This window comes from Triturus cristatus, chromosome 3_1 (assembly GCF_964204655.1).
Source record: "Triturus cristatus chromosome 3_1, aTriCri1.1, whole genome shotgun sequence".
Classification (NCBI taxonomy): Eukaryota; Metazoa; Chordata; class Amphibia; order Caudata; family Salamandridae; genus Triturus; species Triturus cristatus.
In genome coordinates, this window is record NC_140583.1 from 392,548,419 (window position 1) to 392,565,177 (window position 16,759).

The 16,759-nt window shown below is 48.4% G+C and overlaps 1 protein-coding gene across 2 annotated transcripts in view; it reads left to right on the forward strand.

The window, feature by feature from the left end:
- The window catches only part of MYO5C (myosin VC), a 1,024,918-nt gene that overhangs the window by 742,870 nt on the left and 265,289 nt on the right, over positions 1-16,759 (forward strand). For both annotated transcript variants that reach the window (XM_085644174.1, XM_085644175.1), the window contains exon 31: positions 607-670. In XM_085644174.1, the coding sequence (XP_085500300.1) occupies positions 607-670 (64 nt within the window). The remainder of the gene's footprint in view (positions 1-606; positions 671-16,759) is intronic.

Here is a 16,759-nt window from a genome sequence, read left to right on the forward strand (position 1 = left end):
TCGAGAAAATGGTGTCAAGGGAATCATCTTCATTGATTAGTGTTGCAAATTCAGCTGTAAGTTGTTGATAGCAAGGATAGATCTGCAATGCAAAATCGGCCTAATAGTTGACAAATGAATGCCCTAGTGTGGTGGATGCGAGGGAGTCATGAGGGAGCTACCAAAGCTGTTTTTGTTATTGTAGAATGAAGGTGTCTCTACAACACCGATTTTACTCCATGACAAACTGTAAATGTTGGATATTAAAATGTAAATGGATACTGACTTCCTGTGATAATCTGAATTGCAATGGAATTGATGAATATATTCATAATGAAAAGCCATAAAAGCGTTTTTAACAAAGTGCAAATTATGACACAATATAAATTTGTTATGATTAAAAGCATTCACCAAATGCCGTTGTCACACAGAGAAACCTGATTCCACCTTATTATTCTTAGAACGCAGAAAACCGGAAAAGCCCAGAATTAATGCATTTTGAATAAGAACATGCTCTTTTTGAAAGTTTTAAAATATGATTTAATTGAGCATATGCTTTTGTTCTCTAGAATATCTGCGTCTGCCCTTACATTATGGAAATACACTAATTCTTTATTACACCTACAGAAAAAATTGAAGACATTTCAAATCAGTTGCATCAAGATCTGAAAGAGGAAGGAACACAGAGGAAGTAAGTTTTTTAAAGACTTATCAGGAAATATAAATATTTCACCATGTCATATCCATGGAAGAAATATGTAAAATTTCACAAGTACAAATGAGGGGTGCCTTACTTGTATTGCACCTGAGTTTTCTGTTTACCTCCACGATCACAATGACTGAGCTACAGATAGTGACCCTCTGTGATCAACTACGACTCCTGGGTTGTATTGATTGCATACCTTTGGCCAAAACATAATAAAGTTCATTTAATAAAAAGATTAAAAAGTGTAAATGAGGGGAACTCTTAGACAAGTGAAGTTTTTTCTGACAAAGACGGGTTTCAAATGACCTGAAAAAAGAAGACATGTCTTTTATAAATAGAACAGAAGAATTTTATTGATCATTGCTTTTCAAAGGCTTTCTACTTGCATCACAATGGATATCATGAGTTAATGCTTTAGACGGGACACTTGAAGACTTAGTATCAAATGGCAGCCAAAGGGTTCGTGTTTGATGTTCTGCTTCTGTGTGATACTCTTCTTTCATGGGATGGATGCATATTTCTTATTTTTACCAATGTATTACTGAAGTGGGATGTAACAAAGCTGATGGCCGAGCAGCAGTGAGACACGTACGCTCTTTCACTGCTCATCCTTGAGTCCACACATCAAATACATTATGTGCTTCCTTGAAGCCTCAGTATAGGAAACTATCATCTTTTGTGTGATGTCTACCCAATTTTTGCCCTAATTGAGCTGAGGTAGATTTTTAAATAATATGAAAAAGATTCCAAATATTGTAATAGAAAATATTCCTTTACTTGGTGATTGTTTTTTGCACACAATCTATATCCACATTATGTTTGCGATGGTACAAACAGAATTGTAAGTATGTTGGCAGTGTAGATCGATAGATGATTTCAGCTGACACTTGTTTTGTCCCTGCCTGGGTACTTCTTCAAGGCTAAGTACAAGTGCAATCCAAGAATCCTGTTTATCCTGTTAGATGCTCTACAATGGTATCCTCCCAATTAAATCTATAGTCCTTATCTAATGTAAATCCAGTGTAAAAAACGTGTGGCGTCCAGTCCCAACAGTATAGCGCTGCCAAGAGGTTTAACATGTACCACATTAGTAAGTGAACAATGCAGTCCTTGGGCGGTTATGGACCTTGATAAGTCCCTTTGAAATATTGTCTTAAAGTTGTCTCTCTTTGGACCTTGTCATTTCCAAAGAGAGCAGTTTGGTCGCACATCCTGCCAACTTTAAGATGTTCCTCTACTATCTCTCTCTGTATGGGTCTGGGCAAAGATTTTCTTCGATCCAGTCATAAACATCTTGGTAACAGGTGTGTTGTATTGTTTTGAGCACCATTGTTTTACTAATTCTCCAAATAGTAGAGATGTGCGACTGCCATACAATTGTTACCTTGTTTATATTTAGGTTCTGTGTGGTTTCTCCCTGCTAAACTGGAGTAAAGTGCCTGTGCGCCCTATTTAAGCATGTTGAAATTGAATTAAATCTGATTGGTGCAATTAACTTTCCTAGAACCCCATAGTATATGGTATATGGTGCAGAAATACACCCCTGTCAGGGAAAATGAAATGTCACCTGTGGCATCGTCTTGGACTCCTCCCTCTCCATGAACCGCCAGATCAACGCCGTCGCCTCAAACTAGTTTCAACTGCCTCCGCATCCTCCGAAAGACCTTCAAGTGGATCCCCCCGGACTGCAGAAGGACCGTTACCACGCACTCATCACCAGCAGACTGAACCACGGCAACGCCCTCTACGCCGGAATCAACAAGACTCTTCTGCACAGGCTTCAGACCATCCAGAACGCCGCAACCAGACTCGTCCTTGGGACACAACGCCATGATCACATGACCCATCACCTACGAGGCCTACACTGGCTCCTCGTTGAGAAAAGGATCAGCTTCAAACTCCTCACCCACGCCTACAAATCCCTCAACAACATCGGACACAAATTCCTCAACGAGAGAGTACCCTTCCACGTACCCAAGAGGAACCTCCGCTCTGCTGACCTCGCCCTGCAGGGGTCCCCCGCATCCACAGAAACATAACCGGCAGAAGAGCTTTCTCCTACATCGCAGCCAAAACCTGGAACAAGCTCCCTGTGAACATCAGATGCTCCCGACCCTGCACACGTTCAGGAAGGACCTCAAGACCTGGCTCTTCGACTAGTCAGGAGCCACCCTCCAGCGCCTTGAGACCCTCACGGGTGAGTAGCACGCTTTACAAACCCCTGATTGATTGGTTGATTGGACTGCAGCACTTATTGTGCTGGACACTACAGTTGCAGTGAAGACATGGCTTCATCCACACCCGGTGGAGGCTGAGAGCAGCAGTTTGAACCCTGCTTCAGAAGCCCGTCCAAATCACTCTTTTGACAGGTAGGAAAACCTGATTTAAATATTAAATATGTCACCCCCTATTCACATCTTGCTGCCCACATAAGAGTGTACATAATATTTAAGCGTGGAACATTTTTGACTTTGGAGATGACATGTTCCCCCAGTGACTAGGCCAAAATCAGTATTGTCACTGGTTGGGCTGTAACTGGCACATAGAAAAAGTCTGTATGGATTATACACTTTAATTCATAAATTGTGGCCTGTACCAGATAGACTCCATTTAAAGACTTACTATTATATTTAATAAAAGTCCAATCTAGTAGTAAAGTCGTATTTGTATTAAATCTATTGGAAATGTAACTTTTATAAAATTACCTTGACCCTGCCTGAAGCTGCTGCACTTAGCCTCAGTTTACTCTCCTGCCACTTCCTAGCCTTAACTTGGCCTCAGTCAGGTGTGCAAGAGGTGTGAAAACTGCTCCACAGCAAGGATAATTGCTTCCTGTTGAAAGGTGGTTTATCAGTAGGTGCAAGTATGTACCTACAGCTAATAATAACACCATAATCACAAATAAGGTCCAGTCAAGTCTCATTCAATGAATCCTTGCTCAACCCTTGGTAGCTTGGCTGACGAGCAGTCGGCTTAATGTAGGAGAAAGATGTGTAAATCATTCAATATCACCAAAACAGTAAATAAGTAAGACACAACACAAAAAGATCCAACATCCAAAATAGTGGCTATTTTCATCTTTAAAATTAATTAAAACAACAAATATCCAATGTATGGGAACCAGAGATATGAATTTTTAAGATCAAAGGTAAAAATGTGCCTAAAAGTGAAAAGCAGCAATCGCGGCTATCTGGTCGCACCGTCCGGGATCAAATCAAAGTTTCAGGGTGACAGTGATGGAGCACGGGTCAGTTACATAGGTGGTTGGGGCCGGTCAAGTTTTTACCTTTGCGCTTTATACATTTTGTGGTTATTTTTCTCTCAACGACGAATGGTTGTCTTTGGCAATCCGGCTTTCAGTTTGATGGTGGCCTGCTGCAGCACCAACCCTCTGTGAATCCTGGAGGCCTTAATCAATCAATCAGGGGGATTGTAAGCACGCTACTCACCCATGAGGGTCCCAAGGCACTGGGGGAGGGGGGGGGAAGGGGGGGGGGGGCAAGGGAAGGCAGTTCCGTTCAGTTGAAGAGCCAGGTCTTGAGGGCCTTCCTGAAGATGTTCAGGGAAGGGGCGCTTCGGATGTCGACCGGGAGCTTGTTTCAGGTCTTGGCTGCTATGTAGGAGAAAGTTCTTCCCCCTGTTCTGGCTCTGTGGATGTGCAGGGTTTCAGCAAAGGTGAGTTCGGCAGATCGGAGTTTCTCATAGGTACGTGGAAGGAGATCCTCTCGTTGAGGTATTGGAGTCCGGTGTTGTAGAGGCATTTGTAAGCTTGGGTGAGTAACTTGAATAGGATTCTCTTCTCGATGGGGAGCCAGTGGAGGTTGCGCAGGTGCTGGGTGATGTGCTCATGTTGTGGGATTCCGAGGGCGAGTCTGGCTGCAGTGTTCTGAATGGTCTGGAGTTTGTGGAGCAGGGATTTGTTGATCCCAGCATAGAGGGCGTTTCCGTAGTCCAGTCTGCTGGTTATGAGTGCATGGGTGACGGTCTTCCGTGATTCGTGTGGGATCCACTTGAAGGTCTTCCGGAGGGTGCGGAGGGTGTTGAAGCAGCTGGACGCAACGGCGTGACCTGTCTGGTCATGGAGAGGGAGGAGTCGAGTACGATGCTGAGGTTCCGGGTGTGGTCCGTGGGAGTGGGAGGACTGCCAAGGGCGGGGGGCCACCAGGTGTTGTCCAATGCAGAGGGGGAGGGCCAGAGGATGAGGACTTTTGACTTCTCCGAGTTGAGTTTCAGACAGCTGCTGCTCATCCAGGCTGTGATGCTCTTCATTTCTTCCTGGAAGTTGCGTCTGGTGGTGACGGGGTACTTGGTGAGGGAGAGGATGAGCTGGGTGTCATCGTAGGATACTATGCTGAGTCCATGCTGTCTGGTGATGGTGGTGAGGGGGGCCATGTATATGTTGAAGAGCTTGGGGCTGAGCGACGATCCTTGGGGTACTCCGCAGTTGATTTCCATAGGTTCAGAGAGGAAGGGTGGTAGTCTGATCCTTTTTGGTTCTTCCGGTGAGGAAGGAGTGGATTCAGTCAAGGGTGGTTCCCTGTATTGCGGCGTCATGGAGTCTGGCGGTGAGTGTGCGGTGGAAGACGGTTTCGAAAGCTGCGGAGAGGTCGAGTAGTATTAGGGCCGTGGTGTGTCCTTGGTCGAGGAGGGTGCGGATGTCGCCTGTGGTGGCAAGTAGAGTGGTCATGGTGGTGTGGTTGCTGCGAAAACAAGATTGGGAGGGGTCGAGGATGGCGTTTTCTTTGATGAATTTTGTTAGCTGGGCATTGCCGATCTGTTTGGTGACTTTGGCCGTGAAGGGAAGGAGGGAGATGGGTCAGCAGCTCTTGAGGTCCGTGGGGTCTGCTGAGGGCTTCTTGAGCAGGGGTCTAACTACTGCGCGTTTCCAGTCATCGGGGGAAGGTGGCGGTCGAGAGGGTGGTGTTGATGGTGTGTCGTAGTTCTGGCACTAGCTCTGTGGTAGATGTGCGACGGGCAGTGGGGTCCGTGGGGGCCCCTGAGTGGATGCCTTTCATGGTCGAGGTGGTGTCTGGTCGTTGAAGTGGTCGTAGAGGCCCTTGACTTTCAGGTGGAAGTAGGATCCACGCTTGTTTCAGAGGTCCTGGGAGGGGGTGTTGTCCGAGGTTTCGCAGGGGGGTTTGGTGAATTCCTGGATGACTCTGAAGAGTTCTTTGGAGTTGCTGGCGTTGGCGAGGATCTTGTTTTGGATGAAGGTCCTTTTGGTGGATCTTATGTGTTGGTGGTATTCCGTCATGGCTTTTTTGTAGGTGGTGCGGTCTTCTGACATTTTGCTGTTTCTCCAGTTCTTCTCAAGACATCTGCAGGTGCATGTGGATTCTTGGTGGTCGGTGGTGAACCAGGTGGCCTTCCTGGGACGCTGTCTGTCAGCGCTGTGCAGGGGTGCGAGCTAATCTGCACAGTTGGAGATCCATCTGTGGAGTTGTTTGGTTGCAAGGTTGGCGTCGGTCGTTGTGGTGGGGGCACCGCGGTTGAGGGTGGAGTTGAGTTGTTCCTCAGTGACTTTGCGCCAGTTCCTTTATGGGGGGCGCAGTGCAGGTGTGGGCGGCGTGGGTTAGTTGATGTGGAAGTGTACGCAGTGGTGGTCTGTCCATGGGGGTTGCGTGGTGTGACTGAAGTGAATGTTGTAACCTCCTGCGAAGGTGGGGTCGAGGGTGTGTCCTGCCTTGTGTGTGGGCATGGTGAAGACCTGTTTCAGGCCGATGTTGGTGAGGTTGTCCAGGAGCGAGGATGAGTTGGGGTCGCTGGGGTTGTTGAGGTGGAAGTTTAAGTCTCCGATGAGTATGTAGTCCATGGAGGCAATGGCGTGTGGTGCTATGAGGTCGGTGATGGTTGTGGCGAAAGGGGCGTAAAGTCCGGGGGGTCTGTAGGTGAGGGTGCCGCGAAAGGTGGTTCTGGGGGTGGTCTGGATCTGGAAAGGAAGGTGTTTGGTGGTGGAGAGCGAGTCGTTCGTGGTGGAGGTGGAGAGTTGGAGGGAGCTCTTGTGTGCGATGGCGAGTCCTCCTCCTGGGCTGTTGGGGCAGTCTTTCCACTGGAACTTGTATCCGTCTGGGATGGCGATGTCGGGGTGGAGGAGGAGTTTGTCTAGGTTTCTGTGAAGAAGGCGACGTCTGGTGAGAGCGTATCGAGGAGTTCCCAGATCTCAACGGCGTGTCTGTGCAGGGAGCGAACATTGAGGAGGATGCACCTCAGGGTTTCAGGGGTGCTGGAGTTCGGTGCGGGGTTGGTGGCTGTAGAGGTGCTGATGGTGTTGAAGGTCAGGCGGCAGTGATGGCAGGAGAACTGTCCGTGGTTGGTGCTCGGCTTGGATCTCTGGCAGTTGTTGGTCCCCCCGGGGTTGAGTGCGAGGAGGGTGGCCGAGTCAAAGCTGTGGGTGGTTGGAGATCCAGGGTTTCTGGAGCTGGTCGCGGGCAGGTTGCAGACGGGCGCAGACAGGCTTGTCCGCTGCACGCATCCACTGCGCGGCCACGTAACGGCCGCCATTAAATAGGGCAGGGGGAGGAGCCGCGGGGGGTCAGCGGTGAAAACAAAAATACAAACAAGAAACAGCGAGCAGTTAAAATAAGGCACAAGAGCAAAACAAGAGACACATAAGGCAAACTGGGGAGAAATAAGGCAGGTGACCATGGCAATTACAATGGCAACGTTTACAAAAGGCACAATGAGCACGGGGGAAAATAAGGCAACTTACAAGGGCAACACTTGTCAAGGCACAATGAGCACAAATGCAGGGGCAAGCAGGGAGCGAAACGCAGGCGGACAGCAGGAGGGCATCGGACACCTACCAGGAAGAAGTGTCGGGGCAAAGGCAGGCGACGGCACAGTGGAGCTGCTGGAGCGGAGAGCGGGACTCTGGCCAGGAGGTCAGAGGTCCTGCTCTTCATCGTCAACATCGAAGAGCTCCGAAGCTTTCATCAAGGCAAACCTATAAGCCAGGCCGAGCCAGGGTTTGACATCGCTGGCTTGACTCTCACGATCAAGGTCAGTGAACTCATGCAGTTGTTTCCAAAATGTTGTCAAACAGTTCTCAAACTTCTGGATCTTCTTCCAGAAGGTCTCTTGAGGGCCTTTGATGGTCCACAACACCAGCCAAAGGGTTCAGAAGCTCTGAGTTGCCTCCTGGAGATTTGGGACTTCAGTTCCTACAGTGCACCATGCCAAATCTAGTAAAGTCCAGGTGAGCTGGTCAGCTGGGCTTGTCCTTGATGGAGTTGATACAGGTGACTTATTGCTAACCAGGGAGTCTGCTACCTAATCATGGAAGCAAGGCAAAGTCCTCTTTTGTGAAGCCCTAGAGTGTGCAGCAGGTGCACTCCATGTGAGTACAGTCCTCTCTTGTGCAGGGCAATCATTCTTCTTCTGATGTCTTCAAGCAGGGATCTGAGGTGCTGTGCAGCTCTCCCATACTTATTCCAGATTCGCCGTATGGACCTTTAGTTTTTGTTTGCAATAACTCCCGCAATGCAGACTTAAAGATTTAGTTCACGCACTTCAATGAACTCTTAAACTGAGTTCATGCTATCACTCGTTTTTGGGTCATTTTTTAAGGAAAGAAATTACAACACTTGTCTGAATACGTATTCGATCTACACTTACTACAATGAGGGGGTAATGATGAACTAGCGTTACGACACGACTCGCACGCAATTACGCTTGCGTTCTGTATGAATTCGAGCCCGTGATGACTCCAGAGTTCAGTATGTTTGAAATGTTCACATAGCATACTAGCCTAATACTTAATGAGGGCTGATTTGTGATTTATTCTAGTTGAAGTGATACCCTGATGTCCCAGACTCCAGCATTGCTAAATAAATTATCCTGAAGTCAGGTGAGCTTTCCTATAGACCACTAAGCTTTAGTGGCGCCTTACCTTAACCCGTGATGACTCCAGAGTTCAGTATGTTTGAAATGTTCACATAGCATACTAGCCTAATGCTTAATGAGGGCTGATCTGTGATTTATTCTAGTTGAAGCGATACCCTGATGTCCCAGACTCCAGCATTGCTAAATAAATTATCCTGAAGTCAGGTGAGCTTTCCTATAGACCACTAAGCTTTAGTGGCGCCTTACCTTAACTCTATAGCCATTATTCTGAATATCCCTATCTGCGTTCAAATTTGCAGTGACTGATAGCTGGCGCGTTGACCGGAATGACAAAAGGAGAACAAGAGTAGATAACTAGGCGAAGAAGAACCTAGACCTTCGTTGATATTGGTAAAAATTAATATTTTTACTTGTGGCATTTGGTGTTTAAGTAAGACTAGCATTTAGAACTTGATTACTAATGTGCACATATGTTAATAGGTAATCTCCTCTGACTGCCACTACGCCATACTGTCCGACTCCGGTCCCTTCACCGCTATTTGGGTGAGTTTATGGGAAACTTAAACCTTCCCAAACTTTACTTTTAACACAGCAGATACTGATTTATATTTATTTCATGCAGGCTGTTATACATCCCCATTGTCCTGAAGAAGACCCGACATGACCATATAGAACAACTGGTCGACACAGGGTCGAAACGTTGACGGTTCCACAGTCCTGCACTAATTGGAATACCTTGTACATACAGATTATAGGACGTGTGCTATACAAGGCTCATTACCTATCCACAAATTAGCCGAGGACTTTTTGTGTTAAAACAACTTCCTTCGTATTTTATCAACATTGTAAATATCCACTTTTGCACTATTACACTGAGTCACCCTATTCACTTTGTCACTGTGTCGTTGCTTTGTAAATATTTTTGTATATACAGCCCGTTTGTATATTTTTTGTACATATCTAAAGGAGTTGATGAATGATTTAAAATTCATATGAAATACTAAAAATAAATTGTTACGTTTTTTGAAGTATTACTCAGTCTTTAAGATTAATTGCTTGCTAGATCATTGATTGCTGTGTTTTTGTTCTATTGATTTTTCTTCATTGTAAATACTAATTCCCCTACGGAACCATTGTTCATATATATTTACGAGGCCCAGGTTCCTTGGGTTAAAGGGTTACCCCTGTGTACCTAACTCTATTCCAGATTCTGGGCTGGCAAGTGGGGGGCACCCCCAACTAATGGGGTTCAAGTTGCTACTACTCTCTATGATGAGCACTTCCTTAGAAGTGAGACATATGTGTGTCCCAGAATGCTTTTTTCTCAGAAAATCATAATGGAGACAGTCTCCCATAGTAGTTCAGGTCTCGCTAACCCAAACCACAGATGTGGCTAATTTTCCCTACACCCCCCTCCTAATTCAATTCTAAGGGCTCCCATCTGGCTGGGGGTGCAGGAAGTAGGGTGGGCTTAGTTTCTGTAATCTGTCTTTCTTCCTTTGAAGACCATTTTTTCTACCCAGCCCCCTTCCAGTCCTGGCATATGCAGCAGCAGATCTCCTCCCACCAGATGCTCTCTTTGTTTCAGCGCAGGCCAATTCACACCTAACCAGAAGTGACTTGGCTCAGCCTGTCAAAGGCTGGCCTATCAGAACAGGGTGCTACAAGGCTGCTTTTGGTAACTGCAGGAAAGCAAGTTCTGCAACTACTGTCCAGCAATAGTTATACTAAAACTAATTTGGAAAGTTGTTGGATTTATTGTAACTATTATTTTGATACTTTGAATTATTGATCCTTCTCACTCCTGGCAAATGTTAGGCTTTATTAACATTTTACAAAGCCTTTGAATGCTAGCCTATACAGTTAGCAACAGTTTGTCCCTCACCAGGGCAAATAAAATATCTTGTATAATGCCCCTGCCTTTTTAACAAGGCAACCTACACTTGGGCACCTAGGGCATACCTTATATGTAATAAAAAGGTCGTTTTAGACTTTGAAAGCAAAGTAGGGCTGACTTGAAAATGAGAGCACACACCAAAGTAGTGCACATTTTATTTTTTTTAAACTTGTTTTTATTGCTTCAATACACAGTTATTACGGTCCAGGCCCGTCTTATGATTTATGACATTGGTTGAATACACATATTTGAGGCCATTCACATGTGTTACATGAGGCTTGCTCCCTTTTGACATTCCTGCGCAGCAATTCTTTACTTTAATAAAACTGAAAAAACCATGAACTGTGTGAACCAGTAGAACTGTGGCGGCAATGGTGGCTGTAGCTCCACTCTCCAGAGACAATGTGGAATAATCTAGCATGGGATTTTCATCACTCCATAGTGGGAAACATGCCTGGGGCATGTGGAGAATGCGCTGCACTAGTCTCTGAGGTGTGTTCCGTGCTTGTAAGTGGAGTGGTCGGGTGGGGGGTTCTATCAGTCTTGTAGGTTGTTGTGATATTTGCACTGCTTTGTGTCTGCAATGTGTTCCCCTCGGTTATTGCCTCGGTTCTCAAGCATGTTCATACTCTCAAACATGTATCCCGATTCATCCAGGTCTCGCTCTGCATTTTCATCCATGCGCACTGCTTGCAGGTGACATTCATCACCCACTCCCCATTCCCCTACGTCCACCTTCTAACTGCTGAGTTTGGGGGGTGGTCCGCCTGCCCAATGTATTGCGATGCGGTGCTTGGCTAGGGCTAGCCCCAGGAGGGCAAACTTGTGTTGTATGCGCGCCCCCTTTTTCAGCATCAGGAGCACCCCCAAGAGGCATTGTTTCATCAACTCTTCGATGTGTACACCTGTGGCTGCCCGGAGTCCCTGTATCATTTACTGCCAGTATGACTGCAGTCTGGCACATGTCCATGTCATGTGTATGAATGTGGCAGGGTCAGTCTTTCGGCGTGGGTATATGGAAGAGCGATTGCTGTTGAATCGTGCCAGTCTTTGTGCCGTTAAGTAAGTATAATGCAAGTAATAGAACTGGGTGCATTTGAACTCTGCATTGCTGGACACTTCCTGTACTTGTGCAAATGTTCTTCCTCACTCACCATCGGTGAGGGAGGAAGGTAGGTCTTCCTCCCATCTGTCTTTGATTGGGGAGACCACAACAGTGCGGTCTTCTTTCAGGGCTTTGTATATCCGCGAGATCAGTCCTCTAGTGGACCCCAGGTCTAATAGTAGCGATAACGTGTGAGAATCTTCTGGCTCATCCGGCCAGGAGGGCCATATCTCATGAACTGTGTGTGCTATTTTAGCGTATTGTAAAAATTGTCCTGCCGGCACTTGAAACCACTTCCCTGCCTCCTCAAGGGTTAGGAAGGTCCCATTCGCGAATAGGTCTCCCGCGTCCCCACTAATACCATTTGGTGCTATCCATAACCAATTGAATTTGGAGGAATCTCTGCAACCACTGAAGTCGGAGCGCAGTGGCATATGGGGCCCTGCGGGTAACCAGTGTAACCTCCTGCTCCCATGCTTCTGTTACCAGTCTGACTGTGTGGGCAGTCCCTCGGTGCCATAGGGCCCATCATGAGCAATTTTGGTAGGCTCGAACCACTGCTTAGGTCAGTCAGCAGTGCCTTTTCCGAGTTGCGACCATCTGTACACTACTGCGCAGTATACTGTAGCAGTCCCGCGTAATAACAGAGTCTGAAGTCCAGGAGTCCCAGCCTCCCCATCTCCGTGTCCAGCTTCAGCAATTCTAGTTTTACCCCATTTCGTCCCCCAGCCCAGAGTAACGAAACTAGGAGAGTATTCAGGGTGACAAATGTGGATGCCAGAATCTTGCAAAAAGAGTTCTGCATGGCATATAAGCATTGGGGGAGCATAACCATCTGGACCATGGCCACCCGGCAGATGACTGAAAGGGGGAGCCTGGTCCAGAACCGAATCGATTCCTTCAGCCCAGCGATTACCGCCCCCATGTTCAGGGCATATTGGGCTTCTGGAGTGTGGGCCACCTGTAAGCCCAGGTAGCGAAAACAGTCCCACTTCCATGTGAGTTCCACGTCAGGAAGTCTGTGGTGTTTTCCGCTGCCAGCGCGGCCATTGGGAATATGACCGATTTTTGGTGGTTTATGTGCAGGCCTGACACAGTCCCGAAAGCGATTAACACTTCTAGGAGTGCCGGCATCGCCTCCTCCAGCTGCTGTACAAACAGAAGTGCCTCGTCTGCATTGAGGGAGACAACGTGTGTGCATCTGTCCATACCCCATCTGTCCATACCCCATCTGTCATGTCACGACTGAGCCGGATCGCCGATGGCTCCACTGCCATGGCAAAAAGGAGCGGGGATAAAGGGCAGCCCTGTCTTGTGCCCCTTGTGATGGGTATGGTTTCCGATGCTGGGCCGTCATTGCAGACCCAACCGCTGGGCTGGTAGTAGAGAAGCTTGACCCAATTTATGTATTCTCTACCTAATCCTATATTCCTTAAGACCTCCCACAGATATTCCCATCTCAAGGTGTCGAACACGTTGTCGATATCCAGGGCACCAACTATCGTCCTGATTTCACTTCCTGCCACCGAGTGCATCACATGCAAATGCGGTGAAGGTTCATTTAAGTGCCTCTTCCCGGTATAAAGTCGATTGGTCTTCGTGTACTAGCTGCATGCGCAGTTCCCAGAAGAAGACGCGCTGGAGAAGGATCGAAGCCTGGGGACGCCGCCGATAAGGTAATGTTACTTAACAATTGCTTTTGTAATGTATTTAAGACTGCGGGCGGGAGGCGGGCGGGAGGCAGGCGGGAGGCGGTATGTGCGTAAGGGAACTTTGCGGAGAGTGCGAAGATTGGTTTAATCTCTGTGTCTCTCCACGTAGGTCCCCTACGCACATTACGCCCACCCTTAAATTTCAGGTGGTGTCTATCTAGGGTACCGTCCAGCACGCAATTGAAGGCTCTTGCCCATATTAATGGATTTCCCATATAGGGAATTAGCTATCTTTCTGGTTCTAAATAAAAATTACCATCATCTACATTTGGGGCGTAGACCAAGCACTCTTCTATGCCATCTAACACACCATGCACTACAGCGTACCGTTACACTATGTCTGTTTTGTAACTATGGATTCCTATCTGGAATGGGATTTCCCTATCGCATATGTGGGTAGTTGGAGGAGAACAGCTGTCCCCTCCATTTCTTATGTAGGTACTATGACTTGGTCTCTGACAGGTGTGTTTCCTGCGGAAAAACTAATTGGGCTCCCGACGTCACAGATAAGTCTGCACTCTGTAGTGATTTATGAATTAATTTAGGCCCCCATCCCTTTTCCCAGTAAGTAAGTCAAGGTTAAATCTGAGGGACCAGCATCGACAGCACGAAAGCACTGATCCATAACTGTAAATGGGAAAAAGTCTCTCTAGTTATCATCCAATCATTCAGGTCTGGCTGACTTTGCCTGCCATCAGGTTGTCAGTTGCACTGCACTCAGTCGCCCAAGGTACATTTTGTGCCAGTTGGTTATCGTGCATGGCCGGGCCCTAGATGTGCCCACCATTATGCCTTCCTCAATCCCAGTCATCACGAACACTCAAGCTAACAATTAGTCACCCAGTCACTCGTCCCTCAGTCACGCAGGAAGCTAATCAAGGAAAGAAGAGAGAAAGTGAAGAGAGAGGATCGTGCACCCGCCCGCCGTGCAGTTGATCCTCACCCAGTCTCGCTGTTCCTCATTCCTTTTCCGCAAGCTCCATTGGAGGACCCATATGCACTGGGCATGTCCTTCCCCTGCTTAATGAGGGATGTCTCGCATCCAGCAGTGCGCACTCGACTGTCTCGACAACAAACCCCCAGTCTACAGACATATCAGGAGTTCTCTGACTGGGGAGTGTCCTCCACCATATCCCCATTCTGGCATCTGAGCTTGAGGCTGTGACTTCCTCCACGAGCACCCTTGTGGCTTTGTACTCAGCTAGTTGCAGTTATGGATCCACTCTAGGCGACCCTCTGTCTTCAGCTCCAGAGTCTGAGTGTTCCATGTCTAAGGATCTGCTTTGCCGAACCACTATTCTCTGAGCCGAGTGTCCTGCTGGTCCAGGCCGTCTGCTCTGCCTAGTGATCTTCCTCAGTTTGCCTGTGCCAGGGGGTTTGCCTGCTGTTCCTACCCCCCCCCCCCCACAGTACAGGGGTCTCCATTCACCAATATCTCAAGCTAGACCCATGCTTCCGGGGATGAAAAAAAATGGGCACGGTTGTCATGCAGGTCTTTCAGCTCGGCCGGACAGAGGAGCATATATTGAAGGTTCATCGCCATAAGTTTCTGTTTCACCCCTCCAAAGGACGCGCTCTGTTGTTGCACTAGGCGCTTGTAGTCGGGGAAGATGCATATCACGTGGTTCTCAAACCATCCAGGTGAGCTGCTTTTAAGATGTTGTCACTGTCTCTGTAGTTTAGAACTTTTACAATGATAGTTTGTGGAGCTGCAACCGCGCGGGGTGGTGGAGCTAGAGCCCTATGTGCATGTTCCATTACAAAGAGCACCAAGAGGTTGTTCTCCCTTGTGAGCGTTTTTTTGATCCATGCCTCAAGAAAAAGTTCTGGTGTTTTTCCTTCCACTCCTTCCAGAAACCCTACAAATTGAAAATTGCATATCTGGGAGCGTCCCTCCACGTTTACGGCATGTTGTTCCAGGTAACCGTTTTTTGCAGTTAGATCTGATAAGGCTGCTTTCAAGTCAGATACCTCGCCCTGTAGTTCTGCAAAATTTTTCTCAGTCATTATGGATCTTTCTGCCACTGTGCAGAGGTCGACTCATAGCAGGCCTATGACATTGTGACAATGCGGCTCTGGAGGTTTCCATGGCCGCAGGAATTTGCGCTTTAGTGGGGGAGACTGGTCGGTTGCTGCCATCCGAAGACATCTCACAGAGTGTATCTGTCTTTGCCGCACTTCTTGTTGCCGTATATTGGTTCATCTTCGTTTGTTGTGCCCCCCTTTGCGGGCGTCTTTCCCCATGTCTGTGTTGTCCCTGTGGTGGGGCGTCGGTGCTCAGTATCTGAGTAGCGCCGGCACGGTGCTGTATTTCGCGGTGTCTTCCTGGGTCGCTCACCAGCATGCTTGAATGAGCGCCTCCGTCGTGTCCGTGTGCTCCCTCCACCTGGCCCCAGTGACCACCCCTGTAGGGGTGCAGGGGGAGTGCTTGTTCAGGGGTCCTTAGCAAATCCAAAGGAAGAGTGCCAAGCCAGGATTGAAGTATCATGTGACCCACTCTCCTGTGTTTTAGGATAAGTAGTAGCACCTTCAGCTGTGCCGCAGCAGTCATGTGGATATGCCCTGGGTCCCAGGTGTGTGGCCTGTCTGCATTTACCCCCATGCGACCACAAACTCACCAAGCCAGCTGTGTCTGACCACCGGTGAGGGGTATCTTCCTCTTTTTCTTCTTTTTTGTTTTTGTTTTTTCCTTTTTTTTCTTTCTTTCTCTTCTCCCCCCCCCCCGGGTCTTTGTGGGTGTGCTCAGGCATGGCCCTGGGGCAGGGTTCACATAGGTACATTTTTGGGACTCCCAGGCAACCGTGGCACTGTGAAATGTAGTGGCCCTGGGCTCGCATGCGCCGCTGGTCTCCCCGGTGCTCTCGGTATCCTAAGTGAATGTTCTACTTCCCCTTGCCAGGGGGAGAGGAATGCGGTGGGTCACTCGCGCTCCAGCAGCCCAATGGTCCGCGAGCTCTTTGCTCCGGGCACGGCTCGGCCTACCTCTCGGCCATGGCTCCCATCTGGTTCCAGGTGTGCAAGGTCTCACCGGCCATGTCCATACAATCTAGGTGGCCTGCCCACCCGCCCCGACCTTTCAGGCTCTGTCTTCCTCAGGGCCACTGCGTGGGCTGGGCGTCAACCACAGAGATGGAGCTCAGCGGGTCTCTCACGCCTACATCCCCCCACCGTCCGGCAGTCTGATGCAGGCTGTGGGTCTGCCACTAGAGCAGTCCACCGCAGCATCGGATAGGCCCTCTTCACGCAAGGCCCTGGCGTGGCACCCACGGCCCCAGGTCTGTCCTCCGAGTGTGGCACCTCGCCAGGGGGGCCGGGGACGGACACACCATTGGGTCCGTTCAGCACCTCTCCGTCAAGTTCACCCAGCCTCACTCTGGTCTGCGACTGTTTTGGGGAAGGTCGCCAGTGGTGGAGGTCTCGCACAGCACGCATCATTGTCTCCGTGGTAGGGAGTCTTGCTTTAATCTCAATGTGACTGGGTGGAAGGAGAAATTTACGGATTTTTGCGCAGCAGGCTG